This window comes from Hemitrygon akajei, chromosome 24 (genome assembly GCF_048418815.1).
Source record: "Hemitrygon akajei chromosome 24, sHemAka1.3, whole genome shotgun sequence".
Taxonomy (NCBI): Eukaryota; Metazoa; Chordata; class Chondrichthyes; order Myliobatiformes; family Dasyatidae; genus Hemitrygon; species Hemitrygon akajei.
Genome location: NC_133147.1, coordinates 21,520,458 through 21,542,396, shown reverse-complemented (window position 1 = coordinate 21,542,396; position 21,939 = coordinate 21,520,458). Strand labels below are relative to the sequence as shown.

General features: G+C 46.6%; 2 protein-coding genes across 4 annotated transcripts in view; one reads left to right on the top strand and one right to left on the bottom strand.

Moving 5' to 3' along the window:
- Positions 1-1,349: 1,349 nt before the first annotated feature.
- On the bottom strand, positions 1,350-15,956 carry josd2 (Josephin domain containing 2). Its single transcript, XM_073028539.1, has 4 exons — positions 15,588-15,956; positions 11,957-12,082; positions 5,047-5,241; positions 1,350-2,987 (listed from the first exon to the last, which is right to left on the bottom strand). Exons 1-4 carry the CDS (start codon positions 15,734-15,736, stop codon positions 2,888-2,890), a joined length of 570 nt encoding a protein of 189 aa, XP_072884640.1. The 5' UTR covers positions 15,737-15,956; the 3' UTR covers positions 1,350-2,887.
- LOC140715945 (transmembrane protein 143-like) overlaps positions 15,536-21,939 on the top strand; it is a 61,405-nt gene continuing 55,001 nt past the window's right edge. For all 3 annotated transcript variants that reach the window (XM_073028538.1, XM_073028537.1, XM_073028536.1), the window contains exon 1: positions 15,536-15,773. The gene's annotated coding sequence lies outside the window, so the exon portion shown is untranslated. The remainder of the gene's footprint in view (positions 15,774-21,939) is intronic.

Below are 21,939 nucleotides of genomic sequence, written 5' to 3'. Positions count from 1 at the left end.
CATCTGTGTTTCTTTCCTGCGTCCACAGAATCGCCTGTCTGACTCCTAATTATAGAGTCCCCTATGACTGCTGCCTTCTTCTTTTCCCTAACCTTCTGAGCCACAGGGCCAAACTCTGTGGCAGAGACCTAGCCACTGTTGCTTACCCCAGAAAGGCCATTCCCTCCCCCCCCCACCCCCCCCCAGCAGTACTCAAACAGAGTACTTATTATTAAGGGGGACAGCCATGGGGTACTCTCTAGTATCTGCTTCTTGTCCTTCTCTCTCCTGTTACCCACTTATCTGTCTCCCAGGCCCCAGTGTGACTACTTACCAATAGCTCCTCTCTATCTCCTCACTTACCCTGACCAGACGAAGGTCATTGAGCTGCAGCTCCAGTTCCCTAACCAGTCCCTAAGGAGCTGCAACTCAATGCACCTGGCCCAAATGTGGCCTTCTGGGAAGCTGGGCATCTCCCGGACTTCCCACATCCGACACCCAGTTCAGAACACTGGCCTCACAGACATAATTTCCGATTCTATTCTCCACAGATAACATACCCAGCTTCAGCCAGTTATCACCAAAGCTCTCCTATTCTGTCTGTCACCAGCTCTGCAAAGCTGCCTCCTTTTAAACTTCGCACCGGTCTAACTCGCTGACATCCACGCACTTGCACAGTCATCCCTCAATCAAACTTTTGGGTATTCATGCATGGTTGAATAGCAATGAAACTTGGACACAGGTAAGCAAGATGCATCATGAAAGAACAACCACTATCTGGGCTGTGCCATCTTCTCACAGCTCCTATCGGACAGGAAGTACAGAAACTTGAAGACTCACACCAACAGATTCGGGAACAGCCTCTTCCCTTTAACCATTCAGTTCTTGAACCAATCAGCACAACACTAATCACTACCTCAGAAGCAACACTATGACCACTTTTCCACTACTTTGGACTGGGTTTTTTTACTGCCTGTTAGCCTCTGACATTTAGGGCAGCAATGAAGGTCTTTCATCTCTGTCTGTCCATGCAGTCACACATAGAAGGATTCTTCATTGCTGTTTCCATAACTTTTTTTTTATCAGTCAGAGACATTAACCCTGAGCTGGAGCCCCAAACTTGGAGGACCGGTGGACCACTCTTAATCTGGCATCTGCCCTTCAACCTGTTTGGCATGGGTGACCCTATCAAGAGTCAAAGCACAAGGCTCTGACTCCAGTCAACATAGTTTTCTGGGTCACTGAGGCACACAACCCTCCAAACCCTATCAGGGTTATGGTCCTCTTGGAGATTGACTTTTACAACATGGGTATATTTTAACGTTTTGAACCTAACTTAGAAATACAAACTCCAATAATTCCCACTGGACTCGCACACAAGAAAACTTTTTATTTCAAATCAGATAGAAGACAGGAAAATCTGCATTTTCAAAAAAATACAAGCAGGCAGAAACTGCATATTTGGAACATTAATCTCACAACCACGACACTTTAGCGTGGAGAAATATGTACAAGTTCTATGCACAGCCCCTGAGAATTTGCATATTCAAAGTATATACAGTTTGTGATATGGCCTGGTGCCTAAGAAAGTCAGTTTATCGGCCACCAGATTACAGCAGATACAAAATTTAATTTAAAGAATTAGCCAGATTTATTCAGTGCTGCAATGAGGATGGACAAGGGAGCGGGTGGCTGGGGTGGGAGATTGCATACTCATATTCAGTGAGCAAACGAGTGTCTCCTTGTGTGCATTTATGTATACAAAAGGGAGAGACAGAGATTGTGTGTGCTTGAAAGTTTATGTCAGACAGCAAAACGTGTGTGTGTGTGTGCGCACGCGTGAGTCAGTGAGTGAGAGAGGGGGAGGGGGAGGGAAGGGGAGAGGGGGGAGGGGAGAGAGAGGGGGAGGGGAGGGGAGAGATAATATATATATATATTGAATGTGTGTGTATGCATGTGTAGAGCAATCAACATATTCCAAGTAAATCGAATGATGGAGTTGCATATTTACATTCCATCCAAGTTCAGAGTGGCATTCAAGCCACGTCTTCCCCCCCCCCCACCATCTCATTATCACCAGTACGGCAAGGAGATGTGGGGGGGGGGGCGGGGGAGAGAGGATCCCACACTCTCCGTGCTCTGGGGGGGCTGGACAAAGGAGGGAGGGAGGAATTGGTTTCCTTCAGCACCCCCTAATTTAGCAGGGTTCCTGCCGACAGCCAGGATCTTCCAGATGCTGGCTTACACTGTGAACTACCCAGCAGATCTGGTGAGGCACATGCTTTCCTACAACTGGGAGGAAGGTTAAAGTGCAGACTGAACAAAGGATGGTCTCTTCCCACCTCCTCCTTTTCCCTCTCCATCTCTCTCTCTTCACACACAACACTCCCACCATCTCTCCCATACCTCTCTCAAATCTTTTCCCTATGCCACCCCTCCTGTTCTCTTTCCCTTCCCAAATGTTTTCTCTTTCCATCCTCTTCTCTATCCTCCCCTCCTCTTGCCACCCTTCTCCTCCGCTCTCTCCATCTGGTGTCTTAACTTTTTGATAGTCAGAGATGTGAGATAAAGTTTCTGTCGACACATTCAGCTACATCTCTCTTCCCCTCACTTCCAGCCTCTCTCTCTCTACTTCCCCTCCCTTTCCCCCCTTCTCTCTGTATCTGATGTCTAAACTGCCATCCACATGTTGAGTTGGGCAAGCAAACTTCTATCTACACCCACTCATCCCCTGCCTGTCTCCCCCTATCCATCCCTCACACCCTCTCCCCACCCCGCCCCATTCCTTCGTTCTCTCTCCCTTTCTCTCTTTCACACTCTCTCCTCCTCCTCTCTCCCCCTCACCCCTCCTACTCTCCGCTCCCCGGCTCCTCTCTCCATCCAATGCCCTATCTGGCCTTCCGGGTCTTCAGACAGGGGAAAGCCAGCTGCCGTCTTCCTCCACTGCCCTCTCCACCACCAGCAGTACCTCACAGGAGTCCTGGGCAAGCTGATCTGTCAGGAACTTCCTGTCAGCACAAAACAGCCAAAAGCCAGTGTCAGTTCTCAAGATGGTAGCTTCACACTGTAGAAATGCACAGAAACCTCAGGCTAAACCACACAAAGAGCACGTGACCACAAGCAAAGGGGTAGTGGTGGGTAGGGGAAGGGAGAGGGTCAGGGAGGGTTCTGAACAGGAACAATGGGAATATAGGGGTTACAGAGTCAGGGAGAAGGGCAAGAGAGGGGTTTGAACAGGAAAATGGGGAGTGTAGGGGCTACAGAGATAGGGAGGAGACGAGGGAGGGGTTTGAACAGGAGGATGGGGAGTGTAGGCATTAACAGATGTAAGGAGGGGATGAGGGAGGGGTTTGAACAGGAGGATAGGGAGTGTAAAGGTTACAGAGATAGGGAGGGCTAGGGAACGGTTGAACAGGAGAATGGAGAGTGTAGAGATTGCAGAGATAAATGGAAGGGCTAGGGAGAGCTTTGAACAGGACGATGGGGAGTGTAGGGATTACACGGATAGGGAGGGACGAGGGAGGAATTTGACAGGAGGCATGAGAATGTGGCGGTTACAGACATAGGAATCAGATGAGGGAGGGATTTAAATAGCAGGACAGAGAGTAGGGGTTACAAAAATAGATGAGAGGTTTTGAACAGGAGTTTGGGGAATGTAGAGTTTACAGAGATAGGAAAGGGGTGAGACAAGGGTTTGAACAGGAGGATGGGGGCAAAGGAGGGTTTTGAACTGGGAGACTGGGAATGGCAGGGGGTGAGGGAGGGATTTCAGCAAGAGAATGGGGAGTGTAGGGGCTACGGAAATAGACAGAAGGTGAAGGAGGGGTTTGAACAGAAGGATGGGAATAGTGGGGGTTACAGAGATAGGCAGGAGCTTGAACAGGAGGTTAGGGAGTGTAGGGGTTAACAGATATAGGGAGTGGATGAGGGAGGGGTTTGAACAGGAGGATAGGGAGTGTAAAAGTTACAATGATAGGGAGGGCTAGGGAAGGGCTGAACAGGAGAATGGAGAGTGTAGAGATTGCAGAGATAAATGGAAGGGCTAGGGAGAGCTTTGAACAGGACGATGGGGAGTGTAGGGATTACACGGATAGGGAGGGACGAGGGAGGAATTTGACAGGAGGCATGAGAATGTGGCGGTTACAGACATAGGAATCAGATGAGGGAGGGATTTAAATAGCAGGACAGAGAGTAGGGGTTACAAAAATAGATGAGAGGTTTGAACAGGAGTTTGGGGAATGTAGAGTTTACAGAGATAGGAAAGGGGTGAGACAAGGGTTTGAACAGGAGGATGGGGGCAAAGGAGGGTTTTGAACTGGGAGACTGGGAATGGCAGGGGGTGAGGGAGGGATTTCAGCAAGAGAATGGGGAGTGTAGGGGCTACGGAAATAGACAGAAGGTGAAGGAGGGGTTTGAACAGAAGGATGGGAATAGTGGGGGTTACAGAGATAGGCAGGAGCTTGAACAGGAGGTTAGGGAGTGTAGGGGTTAACAGATATAGGGAGTGGATGAGGGAGGGGTTTGAACAGGAGGATAGGGAGTGTAAAAGTTACAATGATAGGGAGGGCTAGGGAAGGGCTGAACAGGAGAATGGAGAGTGTAGGGATTGCAGAGATAAATGGGAGGCTACAGAGAGTTTTGAACAGGACAATGGGGAGTGTAGAGTTTACAGAGCTAGGGAAGGAGCGAGAGAAGGATTTGAACAGGAGGATGGCGTTACAGGGATAGGGAGGGAGCGAAGGAGGGTTTTGAACTGGGAGACTGGGAATGTAAGGGGTTACAGAGAGGAAGGGGCAAGGGAGGGATTTCAGCAAGAGGGTGGGGACTCTATGGGTTACAGAAGGAAGGGGGTTTGAACAGAAGGAACAGAGAATGCAGGGATTACAGAGATAGGGAAGGGATAAGTGAGGGATTTGAATAGCAGGAAGAGGGGTTATGGAGATAGGGAGGGCGCGAGGGAGGCATTTAAACAAAAGGGGCTGGAGGGTGGGCCACCACCTCCATATGCACCCTCATCTACCCTCTCTCCCCCAACTTTCCCATCCCAAACCCCACTGCCCCACTCACCTGAGCTCGGCCTCAGAGCCAATGGCAGCGGGGGCTTTGAGCTTGGAGTCGAGGTTGTAGTAGGAGCCGTGGACGGGCCGAACAGCCACCCAATGCTGTCGGCGGATGGGCAGAGTCACTGGGCCCAGGGACACGTTGGACGGGATGTTGAGGATGAAGCCCAAGACCCGGCTGAGATCCAGACTGCCCAGGGACCTGGGTGGGGGGGGGGGGGAGGAAGTACAGAGGGGAGCGAGGAGAAAGGAAGGAGGGATAGAAGCAGGGAGAGGGAGGGGAGACACAAAGAAAGAGGAGAGGGGACATAGGGTGGTGGAGGAAAGTTATGAGAGCAGAAGAAAGAGGGAAGATCGAGAATAGATGGGAGGGGAGGGGGAGACAGGAGTGGAGGGGTGAAGAAAGGGGAGATGAGGTGGAGAGGAGGTGAAGAGGGGGTGAAGAGAGGGGGAGAGAGTAGTGGGGAGAGTGGGGGGAGTGGTGGGGGTGGAGGGAGAGGGGTGGGTTAAGAAGGAGAGGGGTGGGGAGGAAGGAGAGGGGGAGGGGAGAGGGGTGGGGAAGAGGAGTGAGAGAGGGAGAGAGAGAGATGGGGTGGTGTAGAGAGTGGGTGGGTGGGAGAGAGGTGGTTGAGAGAGGTGTTTGGGAGAAGGGGGTTTTGGTCAAGAGGGGTGAGAGGGTTAGGATGGAGAGATGGGGTGAGAATGGTAGAGGGGTGATAAGGGGAGAGATGGGGAAGGGGGAGGGAGCAGAGCAGGGGAGGGGGAAAGGAGAGAGAGGATTAGTACAGGGGAGCAGGAAGTGCAGAGAAGGGCACATGATGGCTAACAGGAGCTGTTGGCAGGTCACATTGTAGGACAGCACAGAACAAGGTCCTTTTGCCCATCATATCGAGACAGAGTCACACAGAATGGAAACTGGCCCTTCAACCAAATTAATTCCTTAGAATATGTCCTTCTAAGTTTGTCTCCTTTGCCCCATATTCTTCTGTCTCTTTTTTACACTTGTTTTTGTCCAAGTTTCTCTTAAATGCCATTACCATACCAGCCTCAATCACTACCTCTGATAGCTTGTCTAAAATAGACACCACCCTTTATGTAAAAAAGCAAGTTCTCTCTCAGTTCTTAAATTAAATCTGTCCCCTCTCATGCCAAGCCTGTGTCCTCTAGTTCTTGATTCCCCAACCCTGGAAAATGGACTGTTCAATCTATGCTACTCCTGATTATGTATACACCCGACCACTCACGAGGTCAAATTAATCTAATCCCTTAGCCTCCTTCCAATCCCTGTACAATCACATGCTTATCTAAGACCCTGTTGCATGCTGCTTTTGTAGCTGCCTCTACCATCAATACAGGGCCTTTCAGGTACTTACCACCCTCTGTGTAAAAAAAACTTGGCCTCTAGTATTCAACATTTCGACCCCGGAGACAAAGATACCGGTTATCTACTCTGTCAATGCCTCTCATAATTTTATGAACCTCTATCAGATCTCCCCTCAGCCTCTGCTGTTCCAGAGGAAACAACCTGTGTGTCGGACCTCTCCTTATGGAGAAGAGAGAAGTGGAAAGCAGGAGGCACATGCTCTCTAATCCAGACAGCATCCTGACGAACCCCTTCCGTACCCTCACCAAAGTCTCCACCTCCTCCCTGTGATGGAGGTGACCAGAACTGAATGCAGTAATCCAGATGCGGCCTAACCAGCATTTTGAAAAACTGTAGGGACCACATTAGGCATATTGTGTACAGTTCTGCAGGAAATATGAGCTTAAGCTGGAAAGGGTGCAAAAGAGATTTTACAGTCATAGAAAAGTACAGCACAGAAACAGGCCCTTTGGCCCATCTAATCAGTGCTGAACCATTTAAACTACCTACTCCCATACACCTGCACTGGGACCATAGCCCTCCACACCTCTACATCCATATACCTATCCAAACTTCTCTTAACCAGTGCAATTAAGCACCTCCTGGGATGGCAGCTCATTCTGACCTTCAGATTCATGAGGATGTTCCCGAGACTGGAGATCCAGTACTCTCTGTGCTGTCTCCTCTACATCGGTGAGACCTGACATACCGTAGATTGGGGACTGCTCTGTCAAGTACCTTCATTCCATCCTCAACATGCAGGATTTCCTAGTGGCTAACTGTCTTAATTCCAATCCCCATTCCAATTTTGACATGTCGGTCCATAGCCTCCTCTACTACCATGATGAGGCCATCTCAGGTTGGAGAAGCAACACCTCATACTCCATCTAGGTAGCCTTCAACATCAATTTCTTTAATTTCTAGTAATTCCTCCCCCCTCCTGCTTCTCTTTTCTTCCATTCCCAATCTGGCTCCCTTCTTGCCTTGTCTCCTCTTCTCACTTGCCTATCACCTTCCCCTGGTGCCCCTCCTCATCCTTTTCTTCCATGGGCCACTCTCCTCTCCTATGAGATTCCTTCTTTGTCAGCCCTTTATCTTTCCATCTATCACCTCTCAGCTTCTCACTTCATCCACTCACCTGCTTTTACCTATCACCTGCCATCTTGTGTTCCTTCCCATCCCACCTCCTTAGTCTGGACTCTTAACCCTTCAATTCCAGAGTCTCACTAGAAAAATCAACTGTTTGTTCTTTTCCAAAGCTACTGCCTGACCTGCTGAGTTCCTCTCATTCCTGTATGTGTTTCTCTGGAGGACTTGATTTACAAGAAGAGAGTGGATAGGCCGGGACTATTCAGGAGAGAATGGATATGTTGGGACCATTGTCTACAATATCTACACCTCTCATAATCTTATTAAAACTCTTGTCAGGTCTCCCCTCAGTTTCCTCTGCTCCAAAGAAAACAACACAAATTTGTTTAACCTCTCCTTATAAGGAAAGATTGGATAGGTTAGGACTTTATTCCTTAGAACACAGAAGACTGAAAGGAGATTTGATACAGGTGTATAAAATTATGAGGGGCATAGATAGGGGAAATTTAAGCAGGTTTTTACCACTGAGGTTGGGTGTGACGACAACAAGAGGTTATGGATTAAGGGTGAAAGGTAAAAAGTTTAAGGAGAACCTGAGGGGAAACTTATTCACTCAGAGGGTTGTCAGAGTGTGGCACGAAGCTCAATTTCAACATTTAAGAGAAGTTTGGATAGGTACATAGCTGGTAAGGATATGGAGGGCTGTGGTCCCGGTGCAGGTCGATGGGAGTAGGCAGTTTAAATGGTTTGGCATGGACTAGATAGGCTAAAGGAACTGTTTCTGAGCTGTACTTTTTTAAGACTATGACTAATGCCCTCTAATCTAGGCAGAATCCTGGTGGACCTCCTACTATGGACAGGGAGGCAAAGGGGAGGGGGCAAGTGCCTATGTTCTGGTAGGGTAGTACAGCGGTGTGTGCCAGGACCACTTCAGTTGTGATTTATCAGGACCAACACATCACTGAGATGTGGGAAGAGTCATCACGGTAGGAAGGGCGGGGGGGGGGGGGTGGGGAGAATGGACAGGGAGACTTGCCCATCTCGCAAGAAGAGGGGTCAAAGTGTCCCACAGGGTTGGAAAAGGACCTGCGGCCATTTCCTGCGCCCTGTCCCATGGGCATGGGGTTTGCCGAAGAATGACTGTCCATGCGTCTGTAAGTTTGGATAGAGTCACTCCCCTGGGAGGAACAGTTGGTGGGGGAAATAGGATTAGTGTGTCCTGGGGATGGTTGCAAAGACGGTCCTTGGGTTCCTTAACTTTTTACAGGGAACTTCACAGGGGAAACAGGTTCCAATGGTTCCATAGGGTTGGTCAGGAACGCTTGGCTGTTGTTTTGTGGGGGGGGGGGGTGCTGGGAACAGGGTCCATGTGTCTTGTAAGGTTAAAAGGGAACCCTGTCAGTTTTAGGTGAGCAAGGTCTGTATGTCCCATAGGGCTGGGCAGGAAACCTTGCCCGTTTTGGGGCAACAGAGAACATTGGTTGGAGAAGGACTCATGCCAAAGCAAATGAAGCACCTTCTGTCCTTGGAACTGATGGACAGGGAACCTCACCTGCTTCCCCAGAAAAGACAGAGTCATGTGTCCTGGGAAAGGATGGACAGGGAACCTTGATATTTTAGGGGGAGGAGAACATGTGTGTCCCAGGAAGAGGTAGACAGGAAACTTCTGCTCTGGGTAGGAATAGACAAGGAACCCTGATGCTTCAGAGTGAAACATCACACATTTGTTGGGGGGAGGGGGCATGGAGTATGTTTGTCCTGGGAAGTGGGTGGATAGCAAACCTCTGATGATTTGGGGGAACTGAGTATGCATGACCTCAGGGGTTGCAGAAGGCCCCTCCTGGTTTTCCAGAGGGAAAAGGATTCCTGTGCCCCAGGAAGGAACAGACAGGGAACTCTCACCCATTTCCTAGGAGATATGGTCCCGGGTATCCCAGGATGAGATGGACAGAGACCCTCATCTATTATGAGGAGAAAGGGTGCTGAAATTCCACAGGTATGGAGAATACCCTCATGTGTCCCAGAACGAGATGGATGTGTAACCTCAATATTTTAGGGGGGAAAACAGGATATGTCTATTCTGGGAAGGGGTGGACAGAGAACCTTGAAGTTTTAGTAGGGATAGAGCACATCTGTCGGGAAAGGATGGACAGGGGACCACAATGTTTAGGAGGGTTGGGATACTTATAGGAAACCTCGATGTTAGGGGGGAAACAGGATCTGTGTGTCCTAGGAGAGGCCGGACAGGGAACCCTATTTCAAGGGAAAACGGGCACAACCCTCACAAGAAGACGGTTCTGATTTGTTTCGACTGGAACAACATAAGCTAAAGATGAAAGTTTGTAGGATTGTGGGATAAGAGTAGACAGTCAGTATCTTGCATTTAAGGTGAAGGGAGAAAAGTTCAAAGGAGATGTTTTGGGAAAGTATTTTATTAAAAACACACAGAGTGGTGAGTGCTGGGAATGCGATGCCAAGGGCACTGGTGGAAGCAGTTACGATTCAAGAGGCTGTTAGATGGACATGTGGATGACCAGGGAATGGAAAGCAATGGACATCATGTAGGAAGAAGGGATTCGTCTACAAACCCCATTTCCAGAAAAGTTGGGATATTTTCCAAAATGCAATAAAAACAAAAATCTGTGATATGTTAATTCACATGAACCTTTATTTAACTGACAAAAGTACAAAGAAAAGATTTTCAATTGTCTTACTGACCAACTTAATTGTATTTCGTAAATATACACAAATTTAGAATTTGATGGCTGCAACACACTCAACAAAAGTTGGGACAGAGTTAAAATAAGATTGAAAAGTGCACAGAATATTCAAGTAACACCGGTTTGGAAGACTCCACATTAAGCAGGCTAATTGGTAGCAGGTGAGGTATCATGACTGGGTATAAAAGTAGCGTCCATCAAAGGCTCAGTCTTTGCAAGCAAGGATGGGTCGTGTCTCACCCCTTTGTGCCAAAATTCATGAGAGAATTGTTAGTCAGTTCAAAAGGAACATTTCTCAACGCAAGATTGCAGAGAATTTAGGCCTTTCAACGTCTACAGTACATAATATTGTAAAAGGATTCAGAGAATTCAGAGACATCTCAGTGCGTAAAGGGCAAGGTTGGAAACCACTGTTGAATGCGCTTGATCTTCCAGCCCTCAGGCGGCACTGCCTAAGAAACCGTCATGCTACTGTGACAATTATAGCCACCTGGGCTCGGGAGTACTTTGGAAAACCATTGTCACTTAACACAGTCCGTCGCTGCATCCAGAAATGCAACTTGAAACTGTATTACACAAGGAGGAAGCCATACATCAACTCTATGCAGAAACGCCGGCGAGCTCTCTGGGCCTGAGCTCATCTCAGATGGACCGAAAGACTGTGGAACCGTGTGCTGTGGTCAGATGAATCCACATTTCAGCTAGTTTTTGGAAAAAACGGGCGTCAAGTTCTCCGTGTCAAAGATGAAAACGACCATCCTGACTGTTATCAGCGAAAGGTGCAAAAGCCAGCATCTGTAATGGTATGGGAGTGCATCAATGCCCACGGCATGGGTGAGTTGCATGTATGTGAAGGTACTATTGACTCTGAGGCATATATTAGGATCCTAGAGAGACATATGTTGCCATCAAGGCGATGTCTCTTCCCGGGACGTCCATGCTTATTTCAGCAGGACAATGCCAGACCACGTTCTGCACGGGCTACAACAGCGAGGCTTTGTAGACTGGCTCTGCTGCCAGTCCAGATCTATCTCCTACTGAAAATGTAGATTGAAGAGGAGAATCAGACAACAGAGACCACGGACTGTTGAGCAGCTGAAGTCTTATATCAAGCAAGAATGGACAAAATTTCCAATTGCAAATCTACTACAATTAGTATCCTCAGTTCCAAAACGATTAAAAAGTGTTATTAAAAGGAAAGGTGATGTAACACAATGGTAAACATGCCTCTGTCCCAACTTTTGTTGACTGTGTTTCAGCCATCAAATTCTAAATTTGTGTATATTTACAAAATACAATTAAGTTGGTCAGTAAAACTATTGAAAATCTTTTCTTTGTACTTTTGTCAGTTAAATAAAGGTTCACGTGAATTAACATATCACAGATTTTTGTTTTTATTGCATTTTGGAAAATATCCCAACTTTTCTGGAAATGGGGTTTGTAGTTAGGCATTTACTTACCAGCTTAACTAGTTTGGCAAAACATCCTGACCTGTACTGTTGTTCTATGCACACTCTCAGCTTACATGCCACATGCACCATCAGCTCTGTCTGCATGGCTTCATCTCCACATGCGCCCCTCATCTTTGCAAGTACTCCCTCTGATCTGCAAGCGCATCACCTCATCATTGTACGTGACCCACACCCCACATCCTCCCCCACCCCATCTCTGCATCCGCCCTCCCAGCTCTTTTGGGGACTGACACGTGTGGCAAAGAAGGTAGGCGTCAAGGGGAGGAGGTGTACCTGCGTTTGTCCCACCAGACAGCCGCCAGCCCTTCGGACAGGAGAGCTGCCATCAGCACATTGACGTCATAGTTGCCGGTGCCCAGCATGCTGCGGTGGGGGTTGAGCATAGCGTCCGGGGACAGCCTGTAAGGGTGGAGAGACCAGATTGTGACAAATCTCTTCAAATTCTTTGGAGGTAAAACCCAGCACACGAATACAATCTCAAGGAAGGCATGCCAGTGTTTCCACTTTCTTAGGAGGTTAACAATAATCTGTTGAAAGTATCCTGACTGGTTGCATCACAGTCTGGTAGGGGAATTCAAATGCACCAGATCACAATAAGTTACAGAGATTGGAGGACTCAGCCAAATGCATCATGGGCATATCAATTTCCGTCATCGGTAGTATCCGCAGGAGGCATTGCCTCAAGATGACAAATACCGACACATCCACCATCAAAGATCACCACCGCTGGGGCCATGCCATCTTCTCACAGCTACATTCAGGAATGAGGTACAGAAGCCTGAAGATCCACACCAGGTTCAGGAACAGCTACTTCCCTTCAACCATCAGCTTCTTGAACCAACCAGCAACACTCTAACCCCTACAATTTAGCAACAGTATGACCATAGTGAACAACCTCCACTGTTCTGTTTTTTCTTGTAAAAATTTATGTTTAATTTATGCTTTTCTTGTGAATGTTGCTTCTGCAATGCTATATTTATTATTAGTAAAGGCATTCTTACCTCCTTGACTTAGCTAGCCACGATCTAGGTCAAGTCTAGTGGTATACCGATGGAACATCACATTCACGGCTAGGTTAGACCTGCCAGAGAATGAATCTCCGCTGTACTTCGCTGATGTTCGGCCAGTGTCACTCCTACGTCACGGTGAGGCACCAAGGAGGTAAGCATGCCTTTGCTACTTTGTAGGTTATGCCTCTTCAGGCAAGGGCTGCACCTAACAAGGATGCCGGCAGCAGGGCGTCTGATGGTGTCTGTGGCAGATGAATCCAAAAGGGTCCACAGTACAGCCACCTTGGTGGCATGCGGAGGAACCAGAGTGCTGGTTAACAGATGGCATCACTAGACTAGTTAGTTGTCACTGCGGGGCAGCTTCCTTATCCGCTGAGTATGTTACACTCCTATGTACCACTTAGCATCAGATTTGGAAGCCCAGAGAGACTGTATTGTGGGGGCACAACACTGTCTGTCTTATTACTGTGCAAGGGGTGTTGAAGTAGAGTTTCTGGAAGTGCTGATCCAATGCTGGTCTTGTGGCCCATAAACGTGCCTGCAAAGACTAAACTCTAAGCACAGACAACATCAAAATCGATGGACAGCCGAAGAAGAATTTATTATTAGTATTGAATCAGAATCTCAGAGCTGCCTATGATGATTTTGATAAGAAGTTTTACTTTGAACTTTGAATTTTCAGAATTTGGTGTATGCCATGAAATTTTTTTCTTTACATGGATCTACATTGTAATGCTCAATAATAAAAAAAACTATAAATTACAGTAAGTATATATAAAAAATAAGTACTGCAAAAAAGAGAAGGAAAATAATACTGAGGTTGTGTTCATGGGTTCATTGTCCATTCAGAAATCTGATGGCGGAGGGGAAGAAGCTGTTACTGAAATGTTGAGTGTGTGTCTTCAGACTCCTGTACTTCCATCATGATGGTGACAGTGAGAAGAGGGCATGTCCTGGGTAAAGGGAGTTGTTAATGATGAATGCCGCCTTTTTGAGGAATCGCCTCTTTGAGGGTGTCTTGGATACTGGGGAGGCTAGTGCCCATGTTGGAGCTGGCTGAGTTTACAACCCTCTGAAGCTTCTTCCGATCCTGTGCAGTGACCCCTCCATACCAGGCAATGACGCAACCAGTAAGAATGCTCTTCATCTGTAGAATACTGGAATCAGCTACTGAGATATAGACTAAAGCTCATCTTGGATACTGTTCATACAGATCAGATCATTACTCAGGGAATTGGCATAGAACATGGTAAAACAATAACGGAATGCAGAATAAAGTGTAACAGAGAAAGCACACTGCAAGTAATTAATCAGGTGGAAGGTTTATGTTGAGATAGATTGTGAAGTCAAGAGTCCATTTTATCAAAGTAGGGAACAATTTAATAGTTCAATAACAGCGGGATAAAAGCTGTCCTTGAACTTGGTGATATGTGCATTTCTATCATCTGCCTGATGGAAAGAGGGGAGAAGAGAGAATGTCCGGGCGGATGAGGGCTTTAGGGATGTGGGCCATTTTACCAAGAAATATAAACAGAGTGGACAGAGGGGAAGCTGGTTTCCATGATGACCCTGAGATGCATCTGTGCATACATGTACTTGTGCATATGACAATAAATTCAAGAGTTGCAGGAAAATTGCCAGGGAAAATTATTCAGAATAGGATATATAAGCATTTGAAAACCCTTGGTCTAATTTGGGACTGCCAGCCTGGCTTTCTGTGGGGCAGGCCATGCCCTACCAATTTGATTGAGCTTTTTGACAAGGGGATGAGACAGATTTATGAAGGTACGGCAACGGATGTCGTCTACATGGATCTTTGTACAGCATTTGACCAAGTCCCTCATGGGAGGCTAATCCATAAGATTAAGATGCACAGGATCTACATCAAATTGGTTGTTTGGATTCAGAAGTTGCTCGCACATAGACGACAGAGGGTTGTGGTTGAAGGGACTCGTTCAAGCTGGAGGTCTGTAATTAGTGGAGTTCCACAGGGATCCAGTTCAAGGACCAGAATTTAGAAGCAAGAGGTACTACAGGTACTGAGATTTTGTAAGGCATTGGTCAGACCACATTGGAATATTGTGAGCAATTTTGGGCGTCTTAGCTATGGAAGAGCTTCTCAAGAATGATCCCAGAATGAAAGGCTTAACATACAAGGAGCGTTTGATGCCTCCGGGCCTGGCCCTGTACTCAATGGAGGGTGAGGAGGGAGATATCACTCAATCCTACCTAATATATATATTTTGTGTATATTATTATTCTGTACTTTATTATTAGACATAATTTATTATTATTGCTAGTTGCAGCTGTAACGAATAATTTTCCACTTGGGATCAATAAAGTATCATTTATTATTATATTGACATGTCTGGATCAGCGGACATGGAGAGGATGTTTCCATCAGGAGGAATGTCTCAGATCCAAGGGCACAACCTCACAATAATGGGCCATCCCTTTAAAACTGAGATGTGGAGGAATTTATTCAGCGAGATGGTCATATACTTTTGGAAGTTTTTACTCCCATTAGCCCAAACTGCCCTCCCTTAACCCCTCATCCACCCTCCCGATCGCTCCCTCTTACCCTTTCACACTCCCATTGGCTCTCCCTTTCTCCCCCCCCCCCCCCAGTATTAGCCTTCTCTTCCACCTCCCATTGGCCCTCTCTAACCCTATTCCCCCTCCTATTGGCCATCCTTTTCCCCTTTCCCCTCCCCTTCCTCTTCCCTCCTCCCTTTTGTCACTGTTCGCTCCTTCCATTGGCCCCTCTCCCTGTCCCCTCTTTCTATTGGTCTTTCTATCTACTTTCCTCCTACTTCCCGTTTTCTCATTGGCCACTCCCCACACGACCCTACCCCACCAACCGCCATCTCTTTCGCGGCCGGTTGCCAGGTTACCTGTAGCACAGACGGTCCAGTTCATCCTTGCCGAAGGCGCGCCGTTGCAGCAGGTTGTTAAGCGCATGCGCAGCGCACAGCTCGAGCCGCTGGCGTTCGTGATAGAGCGGCCGAGCCGGGGCCGGGGCCGTAGTCGGCGATTCAGACATCCCTGACGGGGCCCCCCGCCTCCCCGACTTACGACAGGTAAACACACTCACGTCCCAGCCCCACCTCGTCGTTTCTCACTTCTTTCCTGCCGGGAATCCGCTACTAAATCGCAGTCCTACTGTACGGACGGGGCAGGAGGCGGCAGCGTTCCCCGCCTACACCGCGCAGCCGCCTTGTAACGAGGAGGACTAGCTGGGGTGCCGGCTGTGTACCAAGTGACGTCGGCATTGCGCAAGCGAGTCCGTTGCATTTTCCCCCCATAGCGCAACCGCATTGGCAGAGTCAACGGCCGCTGTCCGCACTGCGCAGCTGTAGTGGGAGAAGAGCCGGCAGAAAGGTTGAAGTTTCAAATGCGACTTTGAGTTTATTGTCATTAGTTCGTTTAATTGTCATTCAACCATCCATGAATACCACCAAACGAAAAATTAGGATCTAAATATCATGAAATTTAGTTTTCTACAATAGCAGCACAATACATAGAAACATAGAAAATAGGTGCCATTCGGCCCTTCGAGCCTGCACCGCCATTCAGTATGATCATAGCTGATCATCCAACTCAGAACCCCGTACCTGCTTTCTCTCCATACCTCCTGATCCCTTTAGTCACAGGGGCTATATCTAGCCTCCTCTTAAATATAGCCAATGAACCGACCTCAACTGTTTCCTGTGGCAGAGAATTCCACAGATTCACCACTCTCTGTGTGAAGAAGTTTTTCCTCATCTCGGTCCTAAAAGGCTCCCCCTTTATCCTTAAACTGTGACCCCTCGTTCTGGACTTCCCCAACATTGGAAACAATCTTCCTGCATCTAGCCTGTCCAATCCCTTTAGAATTTTATATGTTTCAATAAGATCCCCCCTCAATCTTCTAAATTCCAGTGAGAAACATGACAAACCATAAACTGATATACCCTTAAATTGTACATAATCCAGATAACTGAGGTGGCAGGTAACGTAGTGGTTGGCACAACATTTTACAGTACCAACGAAATGCGTTCACTTCCCACTTATTCCTGCTTGTAAGGAGGCTGTACCCATCCCTGAGATCACGTGGGTTTTCTCCAGGTGTTCTGATTTCCTCCCACAGTCCAGAGACATACCGGTTTTTAGTTTATTTGGTCATTATAAATTGTTCCGAGATTAGGCCAGGGTTAAATCGGGAGATTGCTGAGCAGCTGTGGCACAAAGGGCTGGTAAAACCTATTCTGCTCTGTATCTCAATAAATAAATAGTAAACTGAAGGTAAATGACAACAGAATCAGGTTTAATATCAGTAGCAAATGTTGTGAAACTTGTTAACTTTGCCGTAGCAATACAATGCAATACATAATACTAGAGAGAAACACCTGAATTACTGTAAATAAGTAATGCAAAAAAGTAGTTCGTGTTCATGAGTTCAATGTCCATTCAGAAATCTGATGGACGAGGGGAAAAAGCTGTTCCTGAATAGTTGGGTGAGTGCCTTCGGGCTGCTTTACCTCCACCCTGATGGTAGCAATGAGAAGAGGGTGTGTCCTGGGTGATAGGGGTTCTTAATGATGCCTCCTTTTTGAGGTATCGCTCCTTAAAAATGGCTTGGATACTATGGAGGTTAGTGCCCATGATTTGTGCAGTGCCCCCCCCCCCCCACCACCACAGCCCGTAGCCCATACCAGTCGGTGATACAGCTGGTTAGAATGCACTCCACAGTACATCTGTCGAAGAACATAAGAATTAGGAGTAGGAGTAGGCCATCTGGTTCATTGAGCCTGCTCTGCCATTCAATAAGATCATGGCTGATTTGGCCATGGATTCATCTTCACCTATTTCCCTTTTCCTCGTAACCCTTAATTCCCCTACTATGCAAAAATCTATCCAAACTTGTCTTAAATATGTTTACTGAGGTAGCCTTCCACTGCTTTATTGGACAAAGAATTTCACAGATTCACTACTCTTTGAGAAAAGCAGTGCCTCCTCATCTCCATCCTAAATCTACTCCCACAAATCTTAAAGCTATGTCCCCTAGTTCTACTCTCACCTACTGGTGGAAACAACTTTCCTGCCTCTAAATTTGTGATTCCCAATTTAACATTACTGTAAGTTACAAATGTAAATAAATAGAGTAGGGAAAAAAGAAATGACGGGGTAGTTTAATGTGAAGGGTTAGTTTACTTGTCGGTTGGAAGCCACTTCTGCTGTGCCGGTCATCAGTTGGTCCACTCGAAGGATGGTGCAACTCTTTCCCATTGCTTGCCTGTGTATAAGATGATGAGAGGTGTTGATTGTGTGGATAGTCAGAGGCTTTTTCCCAGGGCTGAAATGGCTAGCACAAGAGGGCACAGTTTTAAGGTGCTGGGAAGTAGGTACAGAGGAGATATCAGGGGTAAGATTTTTTTATGCAGAGAGTGGTGAGTGCGTGGAATGGGCTGCCAGCGTCGGTGGTAGAGACGGATACAATAGGGCCTTTTAAGAGACTCCTGGACAGGTATGTGGAGCTCAGAAAAATAGAGGGTTATGGGTAACCCAAGGTAACTTCTCAGCTAAGGATGTTCAGCACAGCTTTGTGGGTTGAAGGGCCTGTATTCTGCTGTAAGTTTTCTGTGGTGTGACATGGCACTGGTGTCCGATTCTGGGCGCCTCAGGGGCTGTCCTTTGTCTGTGGGCACTTGTCATTACACTGAGGTTGCAACCAGTGCTGAAGAACCTGCTGAAATACCTGTTGAATGTTTAGATTTGGAGTTGTGTAACTTGGGGAGCCCTAATGAGATATCTGTTGAGTTTGAAGTGTTGCTTAATGTTTAGTTTACTGTCGTAGTTTTTGTAACTTAGAATGGCTTGGATGTTAGACCAAATGCTTTACTGTTTGTCTAAATAAATAGCTAATGTGCTTATTCATAGTCAGAGTCTTCTGTCTCATTTACCAAACCCGTGAAGCTCCTTCCTCGTAACAATAATGTTCATGGGTCCATGGACGAATCAGAAATCTGATATCGCAGGGGAAGAAGTTGTTTCTGAATTATTAAGTGTGGCTCTTCAGGCTCCTGTACGTCCACCCAATTAGTAGTAATGAGAAGTGGGTGGGTCCCAGATGGGGACAGTGCTCGGTGATGGATACTGCCTTCTTGAGGCACCACCTTGTAAAGATGTGCTCATTGGGAAGGGTTGTGTCCACGATGGAGCTGGTTGAGTCTACAAACCTATGCATCCTTTGTATTGTAGTCCCCATACCAGACTTGGATGCAACCAGTCAGAATGCTCTCCGTGATACATGCATAGAAATTTGCTATTAAGTCTTTGAGTCTCCTCAAACTCCTGATGAACTCCTTTATCGGCGTATAAAACTTTAGAATTGCCTCTTGCGATCCTATGCTTCGGAGCCTCCATACCAGGCAGTAATGCAACCAGTCAGAATAATCTCCACATTACATTTATAGAGATTTGTCAGAGTGCCCAACGTAGGGCACAGATGACACCTGTTTCAGTGGTGCTACAACCAAAACCTTTCTGTTAACTTCAGTAAAACCACAGAGCTGACTGTTGACTTCAGGAAATGAAAAGGGGGTAAACATGTGACAATCTACATTGGGGGAACTGTGGTTGAGGGAGCCAGCAGTTTTAAACTCCTGGCCATTAACACATCGGATGACCTGTCATGAGCCCAGCACATCGATGTAATCACAGAGGAGGTGTGCCATTGTCTTTGGAGGTTCCTATTTGTCATCACCTCTGAGGATCTATCCTGGGCCCAGCATATCGATAAGCTACAAAGAAGGCTATATATAAAGTGGTTATGTTTCATTAGGAATTTCAGGAGACTTGGTATGTCACCCAAAACTGTTGCAAATTTCTGCAAATGTACAATGGAGAGCATTCTATCCGGCTGCATCACTATCTGGTATAGGGAGTCATGGCACAGCATCGAAATAAGCTGCAGAAAGTTGTGAGCTTTGACAGCTCCATCATGGACAACAGCCTCCCCAGCATTTAGGGCATCTTCAAGGAGCAATGCCTTAAAAAGGCGACATCCATTATCAAGGATCCCCATCACCCAGGACATGCCCTCTTCTCATTGCTACCATCAGGGAGGACATCCAGGAGCCTAAAGATGCACACTCAACAATTCAGGAACAACTTCTTCCCTTGCCATCAGATTTCTAAATAGACATCGAACCCATGAATGCTACCTCACTTTTTTTTAATTTTTTCTCTTTTTGCATTATGTATTTAACTTTATAAAATGTATACTTACTGTACTTTATAGTTTTTATTATTATGTAGTGCAATGTACTGCTGCCACATAGCAACAAATTTCATGACATGTTGGTGATGTTAAATCTGATGTGTCACTGAACACTTTAAAAGATGTAAGTTTCCTGACTGTCCGGGGACAGCAATTCATATGCACAGGAAGCTAAGAAGCTGCAGAGAACAATGGACTATCAAGTGCATCATGGGATACATCTTTCCCAACCCTAAAGAACATGGAACATTACAACACAGCATTTTGCCCATGTCATTTATTTGTTTATTTATTTATTGAGATACAGCGCAGAATAGATCCTTCTGGCCCTTCAAGTTGCATCACCCAGCACTCCCCGATTTAATCACAGGACAGCTTATAATGGTCAATTGTCTTGGCATCTTTTTAGACTGCAGAAGGAAACCAGTGCCAATGGAGAAAACCCACTCGGTTATGGGGAGATGGTATAGACAGCGCTGGGAATTGCACCCAGGTCACTGTTACCGTAAAGCATTTTGCTAACCACTGCACTACCATGCCGACTCTAAGATCAATCTAAACCTTCCCTCCTCCATCACTCGAAATCTTCCTATCATCCATGAAACAGTTTCTTAAATGTCCCCTCTGTCAGCACCCCGGCAGGATGAGAAATACCCCAGCTCACTCAATCTATCTTCACAAGATCACAAGACAAAGGAGCAGAAGTAGGCCATTCGGCCCATCAAGTCTGCTCCGCCACTCCACCATGAGCTAAACTATTCTCCCATCTAGTTCCAATTTCTGGCTTTTTCCCCATATCCCTTGATACCCTGACTAACTAGATACCTAGAAATCTCCGCCTTAAACACCCTCAATGATCAAGCCTCCACAGCTGTATGTGACAACGAATTCCATGAATCCACAACCCTCTGACTAAAAAAATTTCTCCTCATCTCTGTTTTAAGTGGGTACCCTCTAATTCTAAGACTGTGGCCTCTTGTCCTGGACTCACCCACCAAGGGAAACAGCCTTTCCACATCTACTCTGTCCAACCCTTTCAACATTCAAAATGTTTCTATGAGATCCCCTCTCATTCTTCTATACTCTAATGAACATAGACCAAGAGCCGAAAAACGCTCCTCATATGTTAGCCCCTGCATTCCAGGAATCATCCTCGTAAATCTTCTCTGAACTCTCTCCAACATCCCTTCTAAGATAGGGGGCCCAAAACTGCACACAGTATTCCAAATGAGGTCTCACCAGTGCCCCGTAGAGCCTCATCAACACCTCCTTACTCTTATACACCATTCCTCTTAAAATGAATGCCAACATAGCATTCGCTTTCCTTACTGCCGATCCAACCTGGTGGTTAACCATTCGGGTATCCTGCACGAGGACCCCCAAGTCCCTTTGCACTTCCGATTTTTGAATTTGCTCCCCATCTAAATAATAATCTGCCCAATTATTTCTTCTTCCAAAGTGTACAAACGTACATTTCGCAACATTGTATTTCATCTGCCATTTCTTTGCCCACTGTCCTAAATTGACTAAGTTTCACTGTATCCTTTCCATTTCTTCAACACTTCCTTCTCCTTCACCTATCTTGGTGTCATCTGCAAACTTAGTCACAAAACTATTTAATCCATAATCTAAGTCATATATACAGTGTAAAAAGAAGCAGTCCCAACACCGACCCTGTGGAACACCATTAGAAACCGGCAACTAACCAGTATAGGATCCCTTTATTCCCGCCCTTTGCTTTCCACCTACCAGCCAATGCTCCACTCATTCCAATGTCTTTCCTGTAATTCCATGGGCTCTCATCTTATTAAGCAGCCTCTTATGCAGCACCTTATCGAAGGCCTTTTGAAAATCCAAATACACAACATCCACAGCCTCTCCCTTGTCAATCTTATTTGAGATTACCTCAAAAAATTCCAATAGATTGGTGAGGCAGGATCTTCCCTTCATAAAACCGTGCTGGCTTGGGCCTATCTTGTCATGTA